Genomic DNA, 23,253 nt, shown 5'->3' with positions numbered 1-23,253 from the left:
GTCAGCGGGGTATGTGAAACACTATTCGAGATCACAAAGCCTAATTGGCTGCAGGCTGGCGTGCAAGGCCATCGACGCTGCAGATATGTCCGCCGCAGATGCAGACGGTAGAGGGGAAACACCCCGTGTGCTCTTGGACAGCGTGACGGAGCACGCCGCGATCGCCCTATAAAAAGCCGCCTACTGCCGTGGTCAGACACAGTCCGCAACATGAGGTGCCTGACACAGATCGCTCTCGCAGCGACGCTCTGCGTCCTTCTCCTCTCCTGGACGGGTAAGGCCCCTACCGCGACGTTTGTTGTAGGAATTCTTGCTAGCTGTAACACGATATCCGTCCGCACAAGCCTATAGTCTAGTGTTTCGTACCAAGCCGATTATGTCTATGCCTTTTTGGAAGACCGGTATGTCCATTTTGCCAAAAGAGCAGAGAGAATATTTTTCAACCATCTTTCTCTTATTTTGGTCAACAGACACTATCAGTTTGTTCAAAGAACTAATTTTCCTGCGTCAAGGTTGTATATATCCGGCTGTATTATTTTTGCCGAGTAGAATACGACATAATATGTGATTTTATAACGCACAATCCCAGGTAAACTGCAAAAATTTTTCTTGGTGTTGTTCCTTCTTTACTGCAAGTTTGTTTCGGCTATAGCGCCATTCATAAGAAAAACCTAAAAAAAATGGTTCAAATGGCTCTGAGCACTATGGGACTTAACTTCTGAGGTCATCAGTTCCCTAGAACTTAGAACTACTTAAACCTAACTAACTTAAGGACATCACACACATCCATGCCCGAGGCAGGATTCGAAGCTGCGACCGTAGCGGTCGCGCGGTTCCAGACTGTAGCGCCTAGAACCGCTTGGCCACTCCAGCCGGCTAAGTAAACCTACTGATGATACAGCTGGTGAGTCTACTTATGTTTGGGTTTACAACAGCTGTATACAAAGGACAGTTTACATATATACTTGCGTGTAGTTGGAATATGCGGCCTATTGTATCTATGAGTAAACTTTTGACTGTTTGTTTGTAGATAGATAGTCACGTAAGTTCTATTTGCATATAATTTTTTTCGTGAGTTACTTTTAACTTCTGGAATGACAGTTATTCTTGTTCATGCATTACGATTACAGTGCAGTATTAGGTAGTCAGTGATATTAGTTGTGTTTCATTGATAATACAGTTTTGTTATGATTTGTACCTACGATTAGATTCTTTTTCGGTCCTTAGTGTTTTTTTATCCGACTCGTTTTCTAAATGTCTATAATATTTTCTAGACAATTTTTACGTTTTAGATCGATTTGTTCATTAAGAATATCATTTGAATGACTTTCATTGTGCGAATATAGCTCTGATTCTTCCAAGCTCTTCACAGTTGTGTAGCGTTAGTAATGCATTTCCGATATGTTGTGCCTTGTGGTTTCGGTTTTTGAGGTGTAGGTAAAAACTTTGTTGATTGCTGTGCAATTTACTGTATGTTCTCTGAAGCTAACGCTAAAATGCCGTTCCATATTACCGATGTAGAATTCAGCGCAGTTGTAGATGCCTGTGTTGCCAAAATCAGTGATTTCTATTTTGCAGATGGAATTTTCCTTTTTAGATTGTTGTTTATACGGAATGCGCGTTCTATGAGTGCTTTATTTAAGGTTTCGTTTATTTTATTCGATATTTGTTCCAAATATTAAACTAAAGAACCATAAGATTATAACTACGAAAAAACAAAAATCTAAAAACGATATTTCGATCTGTAAAAACCAATATGCCTGATTTTGTCAACAAAGGTATGTATAAAATTTCGTGTAACGATTGCGCTGAATTCTACATCGCTCAAACGGGACGGAATTTTAGCATTAGACTCAAAGAACACACAATAAATTACAACAGCCGTCAAACAAGCTTTTACTTAAACTCAAAAACCGAAACCACAAAGCAGAACGTATCGAACATGCGTTACAAATGCTACACAAAATAACAAAAGGACACGCTATTAATAGATTGGAAGAATCAGGCGTATATATGCACACAAAAATCACCCAAACGATATTGTTACTCAACAAGTAGATCTTAAAGTCAAAAATTACCTAGAAAATCTCACTGAAATTTTGGAAAACGAGAACGCATGAGGAAACACGCAGGAAACGAAAACAAAAGGTACTCACAGATTCAAATCATAAAAATACTCTAATATCAGTGACACACAACTAACATCAATGACTTGCAAAAATGACACTGAGATAATTAAGTATCAACTAGAGTAAACTGTCATTCAAACAGTCAAACATATTTCACGAAAAAAAATTTCTGCACAAATACAGCTTACAAGACAATCTAGCAACATTAGACAATCGGAAGTTTACTTGCTGATGCAATACGGGTGTCTATTCCTACCAGATAAAAATATATACAGGCATGTAAACTGACCTTTACTATATATACAACTTTTATAACCATTAAGTATACTCACCAACAATAACATCTACAAGTTTCCTTGAGACTGGCGCTATAGGTGAAACAAACTTGTTGTAAAGAGGGAACAATGCTAATAAATCTGTATTAGCAGCTTAGGCCTGCCTGTAATTATTGCTTATGAATATCGAAACGAAGTGCCGGGAAATTATAGTATGCAGAGGGACATGTAAATTTATTGTATAGTTAATCCCCTTAACCCTGGTGTTGTTCGAGATACTGACGCAATTACTCGGTTTCTAACGCCAGGCTGCGTATTTATATCTAGCCTTTCGACTGTTTACTTGTTTCCGAAAATACGTTCATTTCCACTTGAGAACGCACACATATTTGAAATAGTATGGTTCCATTTACAAGGCTCGTAGCTGACCGTATATCTGGGTCGTTGAAAGTAGGGACAAGATAAAATATATTTTCTCCTATCTTCTTGCTGCATATAACGGCGGAGCTGGTATGAGAGCTCCATTTGGCGGTGATTACACTACGTAGCCGAGTCCAGACACCTTGCCTTTCAGTTTTAGCACAATTCTCGTATAACATTCACAAGCTTTACATCACTAACACGAACACGGAAGTATTTACATTTTATTGAACTGTATAAGGACATCCATATCTAATATTCTCATTAACATGTAATTAAAAAATGTAGGTCCCTTCCAACCGTACTATAAACACGAAATTTAGTTCGTGTAATGTTATTCAACCATATTCTAAGACTCTTTAAAAGTTCTCCCGCTGGCCACCATATAGTATATTTTTACGCAACTGCGTACATGCAAACATTATTTGATCATATCCTAACTTTGCACTCATCAATGGAGAAACGCAAAAGAAACTGTCCACATACTTCCATAAGCATCACACTGTCTCTTATCTTCACTTAATGAACAATCCACATGATAAACAATGGAGATAGTAAAATCAAAATTGATCTCGAATACTGCTTCTTTAAGCCTAGAAGATAGCACTTCGCGAAACGGCATCGTATACAAGGATCCTACCCTCATGCTGTTGGAACTAGCCATTCAAAAATGAACAACGTGGCTCAGGATTATTCGTCTCTTCGTTTAAACCAATATGGTGATCTCAAACAGTACTAAATAATCGGCCATAAGGCCATATTTCAAGCTATACCCTTTGCTACTGAACTACTCCCTCTCAGTCCCCTTACAACAAATCGTTTTGTATTTCCCTTTCCTACAATTGATTTAATACATTGCACTCCATTCATTTTCGAAATGTTTCTTCTAGACATCGAATCTATGTATTTTATGTTCCATTCTTCCGTATTTGGGGCAAGGAGCTATTCATTGCAACCACAATGATGTTCTGTTTCATTTTGCATTTCTCTGGTATTTGTTATTTACTTTGTTTTATTTTTGGTTGACGTGCTTAAGCTGAGAATATTCGTGCCGTTCTTCTATTACATTTAGCCAGAACTTCTTCGTATTAAATCTTCACACTAGTTATGATACAACTATTGTAATATCACTGATGGTTAATATCGTATGTAGTTATAACAGGAATGTTAAAAACAATATTAACTATTGAATGGTGGGCTCCATGTGGTTCCCAAGTCGTGCAACGACCGTAAACCATAAAATTACCAAATATGCAGAACCAGTCGCAAAATCATGTTTTATTCATTCACTTTTGCAAATCTAATAAATAAAACATAATTTTGCGTCTGTTTGCTGCATATTTGGTAATTTTAATATTAACTACAGTAGAGTGGACCAAACTTAACGTTTGTTTGTGAAAAGTGGAATAAAAGAAATAATTAACAGGTAGATTTAGGTCATGGGTCATGGTAGCAATGCCTGTGAGAGAAAATATGCCAAAATGGGAGAAACGGGATGAAGTCGTACATCATAAAAAAAGAAGAGAACAGAAAAGATATGACGAGATTGATGGGGAAACAAAAGGAGAGATCATGCTAACTCACAGAAGAAGTGAGTGTTTTGCTTTATTGTTCGACTGAGAGAAACGCCTACACATGTTGATTTTTAAAAGGACATGGTGAGTGAAAGAAATGCTTCAGTTTTTTCTTATGTACAGCGGGGTGTAGAATTGTTGGTAGAAATTCTCGAAGCTGAAACTTTCTTGTACATAATGCTTTCATCTAAAATATGCGTGCTAAACATCGTATGAGTAATTATTTATACTTATCCAGGTTAAAAGTGGTCCTATTATGCTTTCTTGAGGGATGGCGAATTTTAATTCATATTCTGTTGAGAACTAACCATTTCGTTATGTAGATGATAATTTTGTCAAAATTATATCCATCATACATATATTTGGATTCCAAGTTTAAGTATCAGAACCTGATTTACTTGATGCATGGTGAATTCTGTTTACTCAGGATTCACCATACGATTTCAGGCCCTGGTTAAAAACAAGTAACTACCAATGTCACTACTTGTTTCCTTTCCTTGAGCTACTGTCCGCATAGAGCTTTGTCCCCACGGATTTAACATTTACTTCTTATCCCCAAACTCACGTTTTCCGACAATGAGAGGGAAATTCGTGTGTCTTGTTTCGCTAATTATTTAAGGTGGGAGAGAAGATTAGTTTAGCTCTCCGTCGCCGACGACGTCATTAGAGACAGTGCCAAGTTCTAAGTAGGGAAGAAAGGAAAAGGCAACCGGTTCTGTCCTTCTTAAATGAATCATCCCGCCGTTAATCTTAATCGATTTAGGGAAACGACGAAAAACATAACTCTGGATAGCTACATTATGTTAGGAGCCCCAGTCCTTCCGTATAAGAGTGTATTAGGACAGCGCCAACCATCTGTGTTGTGCTGCTGAGATAACGATGGGGAAACAGTACGGAATTTGCATAGAGGGGTTCGAGGAACAGTAAATAAACAGTAAATAAACAGTAAATAATTGCATTCAGGTTTCCTTGCGTACCAAATCAACAGTCGTTAACACTACGCTCGTGCTCTTTACGGACAGAACTCACGTAGGCACCTCCCAAGCTAGTGCACAACGTGTTTCTTAGTGCGTACATCTACATCTTCATCTACATACATACTCCGCATGCCACCTATGGTGCGTGGAGGATAGTACCCTGTATCACTACTACTCATCATAATTTAGACCACTAGTATGTGTCTTTGGTATAAACAGCGAATAGCCTTCGTATTTGGTGTGAAGGATGCAGTTGTTTTTCTTACTTAATTAAAATAAAAAAAAGTTACTTGAATTCAGAAGGTGTAACTTTGCACAGTAGTGGAATCAGATTAATGATCTCAGGTGTGTTAAGTTCAAAAGACTCCCGGAAATGTCATTAGTTGAGGCTTTCACAAGGAGTTATATAACCTAAAAGCATATACGATTGTTGCTTCATCTTGCTCTAAGTGTAACTCTAAATAGCGTGGTACATGTGGGAGAATATGGTGTATTATTTGTACCGTTTTGACAGGGACAATACATCGCAAAACATAAGGAGCTTTCTGAACAAATGAGTAAATAATATTTTCACGTAATCATAGTTTGGTTAACAGTGAGCTAAAGTAAACGTGTGCTGCAGAGGGATTATAGGACTCAGTTCTTCCAAATACGAATTCTTCTTAATTTCTGCGCCTAAGCACATTTATTCCATTATGAGTGGATTCTCACTTTTCATGCTTTCGTGAAAATATTGACTGTTAAGCAATACATTTTATGAATGAATATTTATAGTTACGGATTTATCACTAATAAGAACAAAATATTTAGGATAATTTTCCAAACCTCTTTGTTACTGAACATTTAATATTTTCAGACATAAAACTATAAGTGCACACTGATGATGACAAAGATATACCATACGGTAAAGAAATTACTAATAAAATGTGTTTCACAACTACACTGGAACAAACAACACAGCCATCAGAGGAAAACCGTTTATGTTTCATTCAGTCACACAGCTACCGCCTCACAGCTGGCATCCAACGTTGAAATTAACCCCCTCACACTGTCAAACAACTAAATCATATCTCTATTGTTCAAAGGGAACTCAAGGTTTATCTTCTAAATCCCAAATAATATCCGTGCATGATAATGACTGCACGCTTTATTCCAGTAGAACGGATACCATCATTTCCCTCCAGATTGTTCCGATGGCCCTAACTAGGGCAGTCAACTTGCATTTCTGTTTCCGAGAACTTATCATGCCATATTGTCTCATTATTGTAACTCCACTCATGTTTACTTTAGCAACCTGTTTTAAATCACTTATGTTTTTATTAAATTTTTGAAAGGCTAATGGAAACTGGTTGTGTTGCCCTGAAGCGATGATACAGAGAGCCTGAAGAGCACGAACTGATCACTGAAATAATTAAAATTAGCATTCGCCGCTGCACCAGTCAGGCACTACTGCAATGTCATCACATTAAATGCAAAGTTGTACTTCTTAAAGAGATCTGTCAGTTGTCAGTGCCATGTGTTGAGTGATAACTGACCATGAGATTGCACGAGAGTCTCATGTAGCCCTTTCTTCAGTAATGTCGACGGAGCTTTTATACGTGAGCAAGAAAGGAAACTGGAGACAAGGCGATTAAAAACAGTTCTACATCTCTGATTAAATGTATGAAGTCTAAGATAGATATTAATGTAGTATTTGTTCGTGATTGATATCTTTGTTCTGCCTAATATTTCTTATTCTGTTAATCTTCATTTTGTACTGTGATTCTAAAATAAGGTATCTACGATGGTGACTGTAATATATCTTTCCATTGTACCATTCGTTTAAAGAAGATAGGACGAAAGTTTTGTATCTGTCATGCGCGGAACTTTTGTGGGCCTTTCACTTTCCTGAGAATTAACATAATGTAGAAATATAAGAATCATTACTGTACGGATACCCGCATCGGTCACTGACCCTACCGAATAACCGTGCGTGTTAAAGAGAAGCCTCCCGCACGGGGAGGCGCACTGGCCCCGGACTGAATCTGCTCGATGGATTAACGACAAAGTCGGCATGTTGGCCGGCCTAGATGTTCTTATGCGGTTTCCAGCTAGGTCAGGGCTTCACAGGGTGTTTGCTCCAGTGCATCGCGCAGTTCAGAATGCAGAAGGTGGCTTCGTTGTATTGACGACACTGTAAACCCACACTCCTCGACTTTGCTCAATGACGCTGTCTCTTTCTTTCCTTATGCTTGTATTCCCTGCTCCGCCTTCTCAACCTTCTCCAAAACTTCTCCACCGGTTTCTTCGTCATTGCCAAATGCTAGACAGCTTAGTTTGATGGGACAAGATAACCGGTGCAAAAAAGATTTCAATAATAATAATAATTTTAAATTTGTTTAGAACAGAAAATTATCTCCTCCATTTTCTCCTTTTCTTTATTCGCAGTTACGCAACAAAGATCTGGAACAAGAGATCGGCTGATAGAAATTCTTACAGCATTTATTAAATTTCAATCAGAAATACTTGCACGCAATCTAGTTTTTGTATAAGACAAACAGAAAAATCCTTCCACATACACATGGGGAACAATACATAGGAATAATCCTCGCTGCTTGTCTGTGCATCTTTGGAAATTCTTCCTCTGACACATAATGATAGAATTCGAGAAAACATTTGGTGATGTAAATGAAATGCTTTTGGTGACCATCGGTTTGCAAATAGAATAATTCAAGACGTAAATCGGGAGGCACACTTTAAACTGTTATCGAAAAGGGCTTTAGAAACGCATTAACTATCGGTTGCAAGTTAGTAATTTCTTGTAACGGAAACAAAACCAAATGTTAATAAGTGAAAGTAATGTATAAAGTTCCTTTGAAGTAATAAATATTGGGTACGTTAACTGGAATGGCTCGCTAAACTCATTTTCAAAGGAATGTTAGCACCTTGACATATTTTACAAATCGCGCTCCTTCCCGTAAAGATGCTGTCAAATAAAACCATTGTACCGTTTTGAATAAAACTGTTTTAAAAATCAGGGTGCATTATTAAAGATAAAAGTTGAATATCGCTTACCTAGCTCAGGAAATTGTTACGGTTTTCTATGAGGTGGTGTTTCCTTGGAAAGCTTTTCTTTTTGCGGCCATATTGTTGATGGGGTTATTTTCCTTTTGGAGTTTCTGAGACAAATCATTTAGGACAGCCTTAATGTCTCCTAAGAATCCTAGTTCAGTGTCAGGCAAAAGTGACTTCGGAAGTCCTTTGTCCTCCAAAAACTGAGCCACGGCTTGGCGTAGCCGAATGATTCTGGGAATCACCTTTACTTTGGTCAATCAGCGTACCTCTGCATAGTAAAGGATATCTGAATACTTCTCTTCAAATAAAACCAAAAATTCTTTGAAATGACGACGAATGAGCCCATACGACGAATACAGTTCACGATAGGCACAACTACATTCATCACATCTAGAACACCGATAACTTTTGCGCAAATAGCCTCTTGGAGTGCAAAACAATGCACGGAAGGTAAATTCGGCGTTTTAAGCTTTTACCATAGTGGGCCTTTAAACCCTTTTATTTGACCACGGTTTGCTGGCGCCACGTCTTTGGTTACGGAAAACAGCTTTTCCCAAGTGAGTCCTATTACTTCAGCTGTCATTTCGATCGCTTGTACAATATTCGACCCTGCACAAGCGCCCTACACTGAAATAATATCAGTAGCTCTTCCGCCACATGTAGGTCATCGTTCACGCCACGCGAAAAAAAAATGGCTAAATCGCGTCGCTAATACCCTGCGCTCACCAAGTACGATGGAGTACGCTATGAGGTTTTCAATTTTGGCTGCCAATTGTTCGTGCAAATTGCCGGAGATACCACTGCTTCGCAGGACATGTCATCGTAGAAAAAGATATTCTGCTGTATTCTGGAGCTATAGTGGGAGTCCAGTAAAATATACTTTATTAAATGCCCTTCCTTAAACGGCGTCCCATCTCTCGCTAAACGTTGAGCAACTTTATAACTAGCTCAAAGAATCCTTCCTCAGTACCCTTCATCTTCTTCGCCCTAAATTAGTTATAAAGCAAGCGAAAACGCAAATGAATACAAATTTGAGAGGAATGTAAACAGACTTCAGTTCTTTTCGAAGGATCTTTGATTTGACTAAAATAAATGTGCTGAACAAAACTCATTTGCGGATACGTAATTCTCTGCTGCAAGACTATGCAACTACCTTAATTCTTCCTCTCTGGCGTCACCTACGATGTCACTCTACTTTACTGAAAGCAATTTTCTGCTGTGTCTTTCAACAGGCTGTTTCCTTACACACTTAAGTACCGTACTGTAGATTAGACGGCTGGCTATGATAACGTCACTGCTATAAAAACACAAGAAACTTCCTACTGCGGTTTAAATGTACTTTCGGAAATCTTTGCTTTTTTCGGAGCAGGTTGTTTCATTATTCTAGTAACAGTCGTGCACTTACTTGTTTCAGTGTTCAATAATCCGTATATCAACGCAATTGGTAGTGCACTAAGGCGGCTTCACCAAACAATTCAAGTTGAGGCGAATTAAGCCGAGTTGGAACGACGCACCGTGCAAACACTCTCTGCATCTCGCTTTGCTCGCGCGCGATTTTCCGTGCGTGAGAGGCGCCGCACTAGGTGAATATCGAGCTTGTACCTGCAATGAGAGCCCACGATGTTGGGATCACACGTTTACTTCGAACTTTGTACACTTTCAGTAGGCCATTAAAACACTGAGCTAGTAGTACCGTGCATTAATATGGCAATTCCGAGAAAATCGTAAGAGCAGTTTTACGCTTTTATTATACAATGAATGTATCCGGCGTAGGTACTGGATGGCACAATTCATGGTGGGCAAGTGGTTAGCTTTCGAGCTAAGTAAGACGCAGGTGTATGAGGCGACGGTTCGACTCTCGCTAGAACTTTTAATCTGTATATTTTTCGTCACTGGCCATATTATTTAATTTGTATGACATTTGAGAGGTAATATAACTGAAAAACCACGTTTATTAGGATAAAGTTTTAGTGAATTTCGTGTTATTTACTATTTTACTTACTATTTTTAATTAAATTTAATTTTTACAACAAACAATTTATACCTATCGACAAGTAAACGAAGAAACGCATGGGGTTTTCCTGAAAATATATGTCTGCAGTGATTTGCAAAATCCCCTAACCACGCAGTGTGCTAAGGTACTCGGAACTACTCTGCACGTCGACGCTTCGGGCTGTAGACACGAAGGCTGGTTCCATTTAGTAATTAGCCTGCGTAGCGGTGAGACGTTGATGACGTAGCACGATCGAATAGTGTAGGGGCAGCATTTTTGAATATCACAGAATTTACACTTGTACCACAAAATTGAAGGTATGAGTGGAAGTCGAACCGTCGTCTGACACACGTGTGTCTTACGAAGCTCGAACGCTAACCACCTTACCACCATGAACTCAAAGGTCTGTCACCTTCCCACAGATACATCAGTTACGTAACAGACACGTAAAACTTTTCTTGCAATTTTCTCGGAATTGCCAGCGTAGTGCATCTTACTATTGGCACATTGTGTTGTTTTAATGACCTATTAAATGTGTACAAAGTTTGAAGTAAATACGTGATCCCAACGGTGTGACCTCTCCCTGTAAGTTCCACCTCAGTTCCCTGATTTGCAAACACTTAGAGCATTTACTCTCACTTTCACATGAGTAACACTACCCGCAGTCAGTTGGGATACACATATTCCGTCCCAGGTGGTAATGGGGTGGCGAAAGGAGGTACAACCGGCAACCTCTTAAATTAACCACGCCAAATGGGTTCATAATCATGCCGATCCTTCGTCGAGGCAGGACAAAAGTACAAAAAGAAGATAACCTGCGGTAATCAAAGTAATGAAACAAAAATATGCATTAGTTAAGCCTTTTTGGATACCAATTTAATTTATTAAATCAAAATGAATCAACTTTTTATGCTTAATGACCTGTCATGAACATTAGCACTTTGATTACTCTTTTGCTTAACGTATGTCTCATGAAATGGAATAAATTTCCTCGGTCATCACACCAAAATGACGAAATACATTAAAGACGAGGAAATTGTCACCGTAATGTAAATACACATATTCTGAGACCCGTAAGGCTAGTAAAAAAAAGTAATTTAATAAGGTCTTACGGGATGGGGTGACCACTCATCCGCTTGTTTATTTGTGTGTGTGATTGTGTTGTGTATTTGCGCTCGCCAGTACCGTTAGTTTGAATGACTGAGTGACTGTGATTTGTTTGCACGTGAGCAACTAATTAATAGTTGTTTAGCAGTGTACATACTAAAGGGAGTAAAAACGATAAATGTCTGCTCACGGGGGAAACGAACTGTATTTAAACTCTTAAGTGAATTACAGCATTTGGTTCTTCACAGGTTAGGAACAGTGATCGTATCACAATATTTCCCTGCTGGCAAAAGAAACTGAGCCATATCGGTGTCAGACTTCCTCAATAGGACCCTCATACTGTGAACAGCATCTCCCTTTCTTGCAGTTCCTAGAACCATAGTCGTTAGTTCAATACTCCTCCAAACTATGTAACATGTGACAACCGCTGCATGTCTTCTAGATGCTGCACCGACGCCAGACGCCAATGAAGAAGCGGTCAAGATTCACGAAGAGAAGGTGCCCTCTGAAGAAGTCCCAGCTGCTCCTCAGCCTGCCGAAGGTAAGCTGAAAAACTAACTATAAGTACGAGCACTCTCTCTCTAGATTACACTCACTTTTACAGCTACTTATACTGTATTCCTAATCTCTACACTCACAGCTTGGAAACAGGTATTGGTGGGAACACATATTTTACACAATATCATCCTATGCCCTTTTCATTGCTGTCATTACTTCATGGGAGAAAAATACATTAAAGTTACTGCATTAGCTAGTCAAAATTTCGTCTCGTAAATTTCTATAAATCTCCCTAATTCCTCTTACATAAATCTTGTTTCAACGTAACAGCACAATAAACCGACTGTAGCAATATTTTCTGGATATACGCTGACGGACAAGAAAACCGCAACGCCAAGGAGTTATGCCACATTAACGAAATTTGGTAGGCATGTTTCTTCATCTCAAAGGTGATGTCTGTTCAAAGTTCCCCCCTTACTGCGAATGCTGTAACCGCCGTGATCGTTAGTTACCTTTGAGATAGGACGTAATGAGTTCAAAAATGGCTCTGAGCACTATGGGACTCAACTGCTGAGGTCATTAGTCCCCTAGAACTTAGAACTAGTTACACCTAACTAACCTAAGGACATCACAAACATCCAGGATTCGAACCTGCGACCGTAATGAGTTGATATTAGTCGAGAATGCCTTTAAGGCGACAAAGAACGTCATTATCAATGAGTTCGAACTAGGTCGTGTAATAGAGCGACGAGAAGCCATATGTTCCTTTTTTCATGTTGTGGAACGACTTGGCAGAAATCTAGCAACTGTACATGATTGTTGGCACCATGTTCAAGACAATGTTTGGTCGTAAAAAGACTGGTCTCCAGACGGCCATGTAGCGCTACTGAGAGGGAAGACCACCGGGTTCGGCATATGGCTCTGGCGCATCGCACTGCCTCTGCAGCAGCCATCTGAACACCAGGTGACACCGCAGAGACACAAATAACAGTTAAAAATTGGTTACTTCAAGGACAGTTCCGAGTCAGACGCCCCTAGCGTTATTCCACTGACCCCAAACCATCGCCAGATCTCATTGGAGGGCAGTGTGGAGATCTATTGTGTTTTCTGGTGAAATTCGCTCCTGCCTCGGTGACAGTGATGATCATGCGCTGGTTAGGAGGAGGTCAGCTGGCCTGCAACCAGCCTGTCTGCTTGCTAGACACACTGGACCTACACCTGGAGATACGGCCTGGCGTGCGATTTCGTATGACAGGAAGAGCTCTCTCGTGGTTATCTCACTCACCCTGACTGCAAATTTGTACGTCAGTCTGGTGATTCGACCTGTTTTTCTGCCATTCATCATCAGCTTCCCGATGTGTTTTCCAACAGGATAACGCTCTCCCACATCACCCTGTTCTAATCCAACATGCTCTACAGAGTGTTCACATGATGGCTTGGCCTCATCGAACACCAGATGTGTCTCCAATCAAGCTCATACGGTACGTCAACGGACGGCAACTCCATCGTCAACCACAAACAGCATTAACCGTCATTGTGTTGATCGACTAAGTGTAATAGCTGTGGCACTCCATTCCTCTACTGACATCCGGAACCTGCATGTTTGCATGCTTGTACTCAACATTCTGGTATTTAAAAAAGTTATTAATGTACCAGCAGTTGGCATTTGCAGTGGCTTGCCTCGCGCGTACGTTAACTTGTGATCTAGAAATGTTAGCCATTTCAATACGTTACTTAAACGAATGTATTCAAAAAATTTCACTACTCTACATTTGATGCTGCGATTTTTTTTCCGTCAGCGTTTGCTGTGGAGCGGTTGAAACTAGGCAATGAATTCTTCTCAAAATGATTGACAGAACGACATATTACTAACTTGTTGTTGGATTTCTTTAGTTTCTTTGATTAATGGGACGTGGTTATGGCTAAGCAAGTGAAATACTGCTCTTCAGTAGTTCTTAACTTGTATTTTACGAGAGTTTCTTCCTGGCAGTTAAGTCATATAGTAAACAACGAAATACCTATGGTAACTAAAGCACGTGAAACGCGAAATCTCACGTAGGAAATAATTTATTTCACTAGCAAATTGTGAGGCAAAACCTTACAATGGAAACGAATTATGTTTGTTGCTAAAGGGAATAATAATAATTGTAGTTCGGCCGTCTGCTATTGCCCATATAACGTGCTGTTGCTGTTGTGAGCAGCCATAAATTTCTGACAAAATTTGCCACTGGCTTCATTGTTGTAGAGTAACATTCCCCGTATTTTCCATATAAATATCTTAAATATCTTCACGATTCTTCTGTTCACAAGCCTTTATTGTTCCTGATCAACGACGTGGCGTTCCTTCGACTGTCGCAATAATTGCATTTTTTTTTTTTAATTCTTCTCTGTCACTGATGGCGCGAATCAAGGGTTTTTGACGTTGTGACCTAGTCTTCATTTCTTTTTCAGTGCATTGTACTGACATGGTAAAATCAGACTGCACTATAAAAAGATTTTGTAAACAAGCGGTCTCAGATATAGCACTTTGACTATCGCTCTTTCCCGTCATTTAATGTATCAGTCAAATGATCAGCTCGTTACTCTTTTCAGATTCAGGAATTTAAATTGACAGATGATGTTTTCAGTGTTGGAACAAAATTCGGGCTCGTGAACAGAAGCCTTCTAGAATCAACAACACTTAACACTGCCTTAGTACTAACTTCGTTCTCGGGGGCTGAAAAAAACTTGATCACTCCTGGAAGAAAGGATTTTGTGGAGACACGGCTTTTAACCCGGAGAATTGTTTACAAAATGAATTTTCACTATGAACGTATGTAAAAGTACAACACAAGAATACATTTGCTAATCAATTTGAAATATACACATTTCACGTGTGGAATTAATAAAAGTAGATAATAAAACATCAAATAAATAAAAATTAAAGCAAAGGTAATTTATGAAAACCATTAATATTGTTAAATTGATACATATTAGTTACAAGGAACGAAAATCTCCGTCGCACGACTCGTAAAGACTACAGTCAGGTTAGGAGATGAACCATAGCGACATCCGTTACTCGGTCTGAGGAATTCAACAAGATCTCCTCACTCTTCATGTCTTAGAAGGCAACATTCCTAAAGGTTAAGTTAGTTACACAAATAGACTGACCATAAGTCAGTGTGCGATAAGAGAAAAATACTCTCGGATGAGGGATATGGACCAAGGTAGCTTGTACAGGTAGCGGCTCTCGTTTACCACGTTACATATAGCTTTAGGCTGACCGTTAACCTCGATATGGAGCCCATGCGACACAGAACTGAACACCAATGTCGAGACCAACTACACTCGACAAAGCTCACAGAAACAGAATACAATAGAGGATACAACGCCATGATTATGAAACAAGTACAACAACACTCCGCCATGTTTTATTCAGTCAAGACGAAAGACCAAGGCCCTAGGAAAGTGGTAGATGATGTGTAAAGTGATGATGACAATATACAACTGTTAATAATTAACAAACATAGCGTGAAAATAAGTTAGTGCTGATTATAATGGACAAACATTTGGTGTACCTCGTCTCTCAGCACTTTTAGAATCCTGCAGTACTACAGCCCCATACAAGCAACCTAGCGAAATTCAGAGGACAGGACACAGTATGAACATTCAGCTAAGTATATCATTTTCTACACGAAAAACATCCAACACGAAAAAAGAATACGTAGTGGAGAGAGAACCGCTTTAGACACAGTTAAGTTTTATTTGGATCGTAAGTACGTTGTGGTTAACATTCATTTGAACCTGAATTGGAGAAAAAATTTGAATGGCACAAAAGTCAAACTCGAAACCACCGAATCTGAATGCCCGGTATTCTGTACAGAATTACCACCGAAGCTTTTTCTCTCTGGATTAGTTTTTTTTTTCATTTACTAATTATGTAGAATCTAATTTTGTCAAAACGATTTCCCTCACACATTTGGATTCCAAGCCTAAGTATCATTGTCTAATTTACTCTTTGCACGTTTAAGTATAGGTATACTGGTTTCTGCTTAAAACATTAGATCGTGCTTAAAAATGAGTACCTAACCGTTTACAAACTGTTTCAAGAAATTGATAAATGTTACTGTAGGCGAAACATCGTTCCATGAATGGTAGAAAACCTAGGATATGGGCAAGGAATTATTTCGATACTAAATTGCATAACTCTAATCGAGAACGAACGTTACAAACTGAACAATGAACTATAACCTCCAAAACAGTTAACGGAAATACTAAATAAAAGACACAAATGCACAAATTTTGGATTTCTGTCTGGAGTAAATGGATAGTATTGGCTCAGGAATAAGTTAAACGTAGTTCCAGTCCAGTATTTTCGGTCAAGGTTTTCGGGAGATCTCCCTCGTCTGTAAGGCAGTTGCTAGAACTGGAAATTCCTCCTCATTTATTCGCAATTGGGGACACACGCTCTCTGTCTAAGAACTAATCCGGTTTAGATTTGTGATGAGATGAGGCTTGATAGCTGTCAAATGAGTGGGAAACTCCATTGTATGTGATCATTAGCTCTTTATTTTTATGCCCTCTGCTACCGGTTTCGATCAGCAGACCATTATGAAGCCGACGTTTTGCAAAGTTTCGGCTTGATAATGGTCTACTGGTCGAAACCGGTAGCACTGAACACAGAAAAAATAATAAACAGCTGATGGTCATCTACAATGAAGTTTCACAAAACTAGTCCGGTGTTTGGCTGAAAAGGAACTGCAACCTAAAATGGAGCTGATTTCAAAGAGTGAACTCTTCCACGTTAGAGTAGAGAATATGTGTACAGTCCGATGTGGTAACACTAGGTATGCTGTCTCTTTAGTCCAATGTTCTGATAGTATGCCTCCCCACAACAAAGGTTATTTTCCTGGGAATGACTTTGACAGAACAGTAAATCATACACACAAATTTATGCCGAGAAATGCCATATATGCCTCGGTGGCGGTATGGATTATTGTGAAATAACGCCAGCGCGTTGTGTATGGGAAGAACGTCATGTAAAGCGCTTCGCATTACTCATGTCACCATTCCTCTCATAGTTCGATGAATTCATTTCACTGGTAAGATGACGGTAGAGTCACGAGGACCAAGGCAAAACACACAATATAATGTTAAAAGTAACTTTCTGCTGGAATTTAGCATTTACGTATAGAGCACAGCTATAAGTGCTTAGTAACAGGCGGTAATGACGTCAGTGTTGCCCCCGCAGGTGAAGCAGCAGCACGTGTGAAGCGCGGTGGCGGCGGCGGCGGCTGCAACACGTGCGGAGGCGGTGGTGGCGGCCACGGAGGCGGCGGCGGTCGCGGCGGCGGCGGCGGCAGCGGCAGCTTCTCCAAAAGCAGCTCCCAGGCCTCCAGTTCCAGCTCCAGCGGCAGCTTTGGGGGCGGCGGCGGCGGCAAGTAGTGAGTATCAGCCGCCTGAATTCCTACACCTACAGCCGATATGGACGTATCAAACGAAACCCACTCACATAGTGGACGCCGTATTTACCGCGACGTTTATTCAGACTGGTTTTATCTCTTCTCTACTGAAATTTCTCTGACTCCTGTAAAAGGCCAGTTACTCATACATTCACATGCAGCAGAGGAGGTCAGCATAAAGGCATTGATATTTGTAGAAAAATTAGTATTGTTGGTTGAAATAACTGCACGCAGTGTATATGGAGTAGTATGAAATCCAGTATACTGACAAATGCAGTCAAATGGTATCGCATTTGATGGCAGTAGTACAGTGTATAACAAGATATCAACAATTCATGTGGTAGAGGGTGGAACTCGGCGTAAAGGCAGTCGGCTCTGTGCGGTGTTAGTGTGTATGTGTGTGTGTGTGTGTGTGTGTGTGTGTGTGTGTGTGTGTGTGTTTCCTACAGATAGGAGACAGGCACCATTAGTGACAGTGCGTGCTGTGTACTGAAACCATGAGTGTGACATTGTGATCATGTGATGAAAGCGCAAAAATCGGTGCCTAAGTGAATACGGGACTTTCTAATCGTCATATCGCCAAGACGTTGAACCGTTCAAGTACAGTGATTTATAAATTCGCTAGATTCGGTGCAGGATATGGACAGAATGGAAAATATGGGCAAAGTAAAAAATTATCTCAGGCAACGAGATAGTTACGTTTGTGCAAAGTAACGGTCACCAAAAGTTTTTCTCCTCAACTTGTTTCTTATTTGTAATTGTCAGCAACTGCCACACGTTTACTACAAATTTCATCAAACGAAAACACCTTACTTTCAAGAAACGACTGCAGAAACTTTCTCTTCAGTGAAGAGAAGAAGTTTAATTTAGATGATTCGGATGGATTTCAATACGATTTACTTGACCGGAGGACAGAGGAGCAGGTAAAAATGAGCAGAAGTTTTCGTGGTGGAAGTGTTATGGTTTGCGCATCACTTTACGCTAAGGGTAAATCACACATTGCTTGGACGAACACTAGAATGAACTCTAATATGTACAACGAGACAGAAAGGATTAGAATGTATGAGGACCTACCGGACGAAAATCTAATGTTTCAACGAGATTATGCACCCGTGGAGGTTTCTGCACAGCAAAAAACTGGTTTGAATATGATAATATCGACATATTTAACTGGCCTGCGCGTAGCCTGGGTTTCAACCCCGTAGTAAACGTTTGGGAAATACTTACAAAGCGTGTTATCGCAATATAAGGCAATTTGAGGCCGTGTGTGAGCTGAAAAGAGCAATACGAGTAGAGTGGGCGACAGTTTCACTGCAAGAACTACAAAGCTTAACAAATTAGGCAGAACGGGGGTTGGATGAAGTACTAACAATGCAATAACACAACAGGACAGTGAGTGACTTTACACAAATTTCCATCGAGGAAATACAAATGCATTACTTTATAGCTCGTATTCTGAAAGAAACTGTGTAATTCCGTCATGATTGTTTATTTATTATATATATCTACTACCTTCATAGTAAATTCTGTACCTGCATGCCTCAGACATTGTATATGACTTTCATAGGAACCTGCCTTTATTCTGATTTCCACTATTGTATCCTACTTATAAGCTAATGCCACTGAGGAGCCATCAAAGCTTAACGTAACATATTCAAGAACAGTGGTGATTGGTGCAAGCAGGCTGTCATTTTAAATATATTCACATTCAAGTATCAGTCACGTTCCTGTTTTTTATGACTAGCAGCAGTTTTGGTATTTGGTGTTTTGCGTGTGAGGTGACTTTGGTCTGATCACGGTATATTTATGGTGCAGACGGGCTACCTAACGATAACTGTAACTATCGAAACCAGTAGTAGTAGTTGCAATAATAAAACGCGATTGTGACTGATAAATTGGTGTGAATTGACATAGTATCTGAAAATTACTGAAGCTCTGATCATTTGATAAGAAATATAAATCATTTATTCTGTGTTTGTGTATTTACATGTTTGTTTTATACAGCTTTGTAGAGGTAAAACTTGATAGCAATACACTCAAATCTGACGTTTGTTCTTTTCATCCATGTTGATTGGATAAGGCTTACAAAGTAGTTTTCTGTGCTAAAGTGCTAAGTTTCTGCAACTACCACGCAAATTAAATTATAATCCTAAACATATTAAAGTAAGCAGAAAACATAAGTGATATTTATTATAGATACATTGAGATCAGTATGCGTAAAACAGTGCAATATTTAATATTCAGAATATTATAATACAAAAGCTTCCGGCTTATAAATTTCTGTTTGATGTGTGGACTCACGGTAGCGGTTGAAAATTCAACCACGCACTTTCATTGCTGCTACAGTAGTACGCCATCTTATAAGCATAACAAATGATTCAATCAGACAATGTTCTCGAAGCTGCACTGTAGGAATTATTCACAAAAAAATGAATGAAAAAGTAAAGTAATTTAACCCATAAAATTTGGTAGTGAAATGAAAAAAATTCGTCTACATTCTACACAAATGGATTTATCTGACGGTACAAATGTCGAACAATTTTTGTAATATGTGTTCCCTTTCTTTGTTTCAGTGGTCACGGAAAATGAGAAGACCAGACGTGATCGTTAGCCTGTACTACTTATTAGTGACATTGTAACTTGGATGAAATAAACTGCTTGCTTACACTTAAAGAGTCTATCAATATGCATCACTCTACCCTGACACTGGAACCTAGTAAAAACTTATTCTCGCTAAAGACACATATTTTAACCAACCTTAACAAGATTGCCTTCTGAGTGGTGGACCAGTGTGGATGCAATGGGTTCATTGTTGCGAAACTTAACGAGAACTATTCATGTACGCCATTCAATAAGGTAATGAATTGCCGATATATGACCGATAAGGAGATGAGGGTGGTAGAATGAACCTCTAAGCAGTGCGACAAGGAGTGAGGGCAAGTAAAGCCATTGATGGTGATCACTCCGTTGGATGGGTCCCTTTGGTGCTATTCGAAACGAGTGGGCTACGTGCAGGTACCGTATTTCACCCTCGGCCTTCCGATAACCAAAGAGAGCACAAACACCATACTGCACTGTGCATGTACTTCTCATAGTCGTCGAAACATCATAGATACACACTTGAAACATGTCATGATGTGTCAGAGATAGGCAACACTAATAATTCGTATATATTCCAGACATTAAAGCAATGTTTTTGGCAATTGATAGTACTCACAGATACAAATATATTTCACATTTATTAATTACCGATTTTTTTCACTCAGAGATATATTAAGTTGATTATGGTTTATTTTAATGCAGATTTTGACTTTTTATAAAGGAACTGAGTACCTCTTAAAGGATGGATTCAGTAATATAGCCCTTGTACTTGTTTGGGTTAAAACAGTTTCACATAAACACGTGGGTGCCAAAATTTTGGGGCCATCTTAACTGAGGGTGCTTCCTGTTATTATGATATCCATCGATTACCTTATTACGCTATCCCACAAGAAGGTCACCTATAAGACGACAGAAATGCCATCCAATATAATTGTATACCTATTTTTAACCCACTGCCGACGCGTTCGCAAGCCGTAGTTATTATCATTATGTATAGGTCCCATTGCTTGTGTTCACTCATGGACGTGAAATGCTGACTTTTATTTATTTATTTACACGTCAAGTCCCATGGAACAAATTGAGGAGCAAATCTAGGAGGTCATGGAAAGTGTCAATACATGAAATTACAACATAAAAGTAATAACAGATAAAAATAAATTTCCATGAACCGCAAAAAAGTCAGTCCATAAGTTAAAATAAACGCTATCAGCAATACAATAAGAATCAGCTTAATTTTTCAAGGAACTCCTTGACAGAATAGAAGGAGTGACCCATGAGGAAACACTTAAGTTTCGATTTGAAAGCGCTTGGATTACTGCAAAGATTTTTGAATTCGAGTGGCAGCTTACTGAAAATGAATGAAGCAGCATACCGCACACCTTTTTGCACAAGGGTTAAGGAAGTCCGATCCAAATGCAGGTTTGATTTTTGCCGAGTATTAACCGAGTGATAGTTGCTTATTCTTGGTAATATTGGTAACAAGAAACGACAATAAGGAATATACATATTGAGAGGCCAATGTCAAAATACCCAGACTCGTGAACAGAGGTTGACAAGAGGTTCGTGAACTTACACCACTTATTGCCAGAACCGCCCGTTTCTGAGACAAAAATATCCTTTTAGAATGGGAAGAGTTACCTCACAATATAATACTATACGACATAAGCGAATGAAAATAAGTAAAGCAGACTAAGTTTCGTGTCGAACGATCACACACTTCTGATACCGTTCGAACAGCGAAAATCGCAGTATTAAGTTTGTGAACAAGATCCTGAATCTGGACTTTCCACGACAGCTTACTGTCTATCTCAACACCTAGAAATCTGAACTTTTCAGTTTCACTAATCATGTGCCCGTTCTGTGAAATTAAAACACCAGGTTTTGTTCAATTGTGTGTTAGAAACTGTAAAAACTGAGTATTACTGTGATTTAGCGTTAGTTTATTTTCTACAAGCCATGAACTTATGTCATGAACTGCACCATTTGAAACCGAGCCAATGCTGCACACAACATCCTTTACTACCAAGTAAACATGCCTATTACCCGTAATACTAGAGGGCATACATCTACATATACATCTACGTGGTTACTCTGCGATTCACAATAAAGTGCCTGGCAGGGGATTCAATGAACCGCCTTCAAACTGTCTCCCTACCGTTCCATTCTCGAACGGCAAGCGGGAAAAAAGAGCACTTAAATTTTTCTGTGCGAGCCGTGATTTCTCTTATTTTATCGTGATGATCATTTATGCCTATGTGGGTGGGTGCCAACAGAATGTTTTCGCAATCGGAGGAGAAAACTGGTGATTGAAATATCATGAGAAGATCCCGTCGCGACGAAAAAAGCCTTTGTCTTAATGACTGCCACTCCAATTCACGTATCTGTGACACTATCTCCCCTATTTCGCTATTATACAAAACGAGCTGCCCTTCTTTGTACTTTTTCGATGTAATCCGTCAGTCCCACCTGATGCGGATCTCACACCGCACAGCAATGCTCCAAAATAGGGCCGGCAAGCGTGGTGTAAACAGTCTCTTTAGTAGACCTGTTGCACCTTCTAAGTGTTCTGCCAAAGAATTGCAGTCTTTGGTTTCCTCTACCCACAATATTATCTATGTGGTCGTTCCAATTTAGGTTATTTGTAATTGTAATCACTAAGTATTTAGTTGAATTTACAGCCTTCAGATTTGTGTGACTTATCACGTAATCGAAATTTAGCTGATTCCTTTTACTACTCATATGAATAACTTCACACTTTTCCTTATTCAGGGTGAATTGCCGCGTTTCGCACCATACAGATATCTTACCTAAATCATTTTGCTAGTCGTTTTGATCATCTGATGACTTTACATGACAGCATCATCTGCAAACAATCTAAGACGGCTGCTCAGATAGTCTCCTATGTCTTTAATGTAGATCAGGAACAATAGAGCCCTATAACACTTACTTGGGGAACGCCGGATATTACTTCTGTTTTACTCGTTGACTTTCCGTCTACTACTACGAACTGAGAACTTTCTGACAGGAAATCACGAATTCAGTCGCACAACTGAGGCGATACTCCGTAGGCACGCAGTTTGGTTAGAAGACGCTTGTGAGGAACGGTGTCGAAAGCCTTCTGGAAATCTAGAAGTATGGAATCAATTTGACATACCCTGTCGATAGCACTTATTACTTCATGAGT

The 23,253-nt window shown here is 39.4% G+C and overlaps 1 protein-coding gene across 1 annotated transcript; it reads left to right on the top strand.

Moving 5' to 3' along the window:
• The first annotated feature begins 115 nt into the window (after positions 1 to 115).
• LOC124767438 (glycine-rich protein 2-like) lies at positions 116 to 20,141 on the top strand. Its single transcript, XM_047249150.1, has 4 exons — positions 116 to 274; positions 11,972 to 12,070; positions 17,258 to 17,450; positions 20,042 to 20,141. The coding sequence occupies exons 1-4, from the start codon at positions 211 to 213 to the stop codon at positions 20,055 to 20,057; spliced, it is 372 nt and encodes a 123-aa protein (XP_047105106.1). The 5' UTR covers positions 116 to 210; the 3' UTR covers positions 20,058 to 20,141.
• The last annotated feature ends 3,112 nt before the right edge of the window (positions 20,142 to 23,253 follow it).

This window comes from Schistocerca piceifrons, chromosome 1 (genome assembly GCF_021461385.2).
Source record: "Schistocerca piceifrons isolate TAMUIC-IGC-003096 chromosome 1, iqSchPice1.1, whole genome shotgun sequence".
NCBI lineage: Eukaryota > Metazoa > Arthropoda > Insecta > Orthoptera > Acrididae > Schistocerca > Schistocerca piceifrons.
This window is presented reverse-complemented; position numbering and strand designations above follow the sequence as displayed.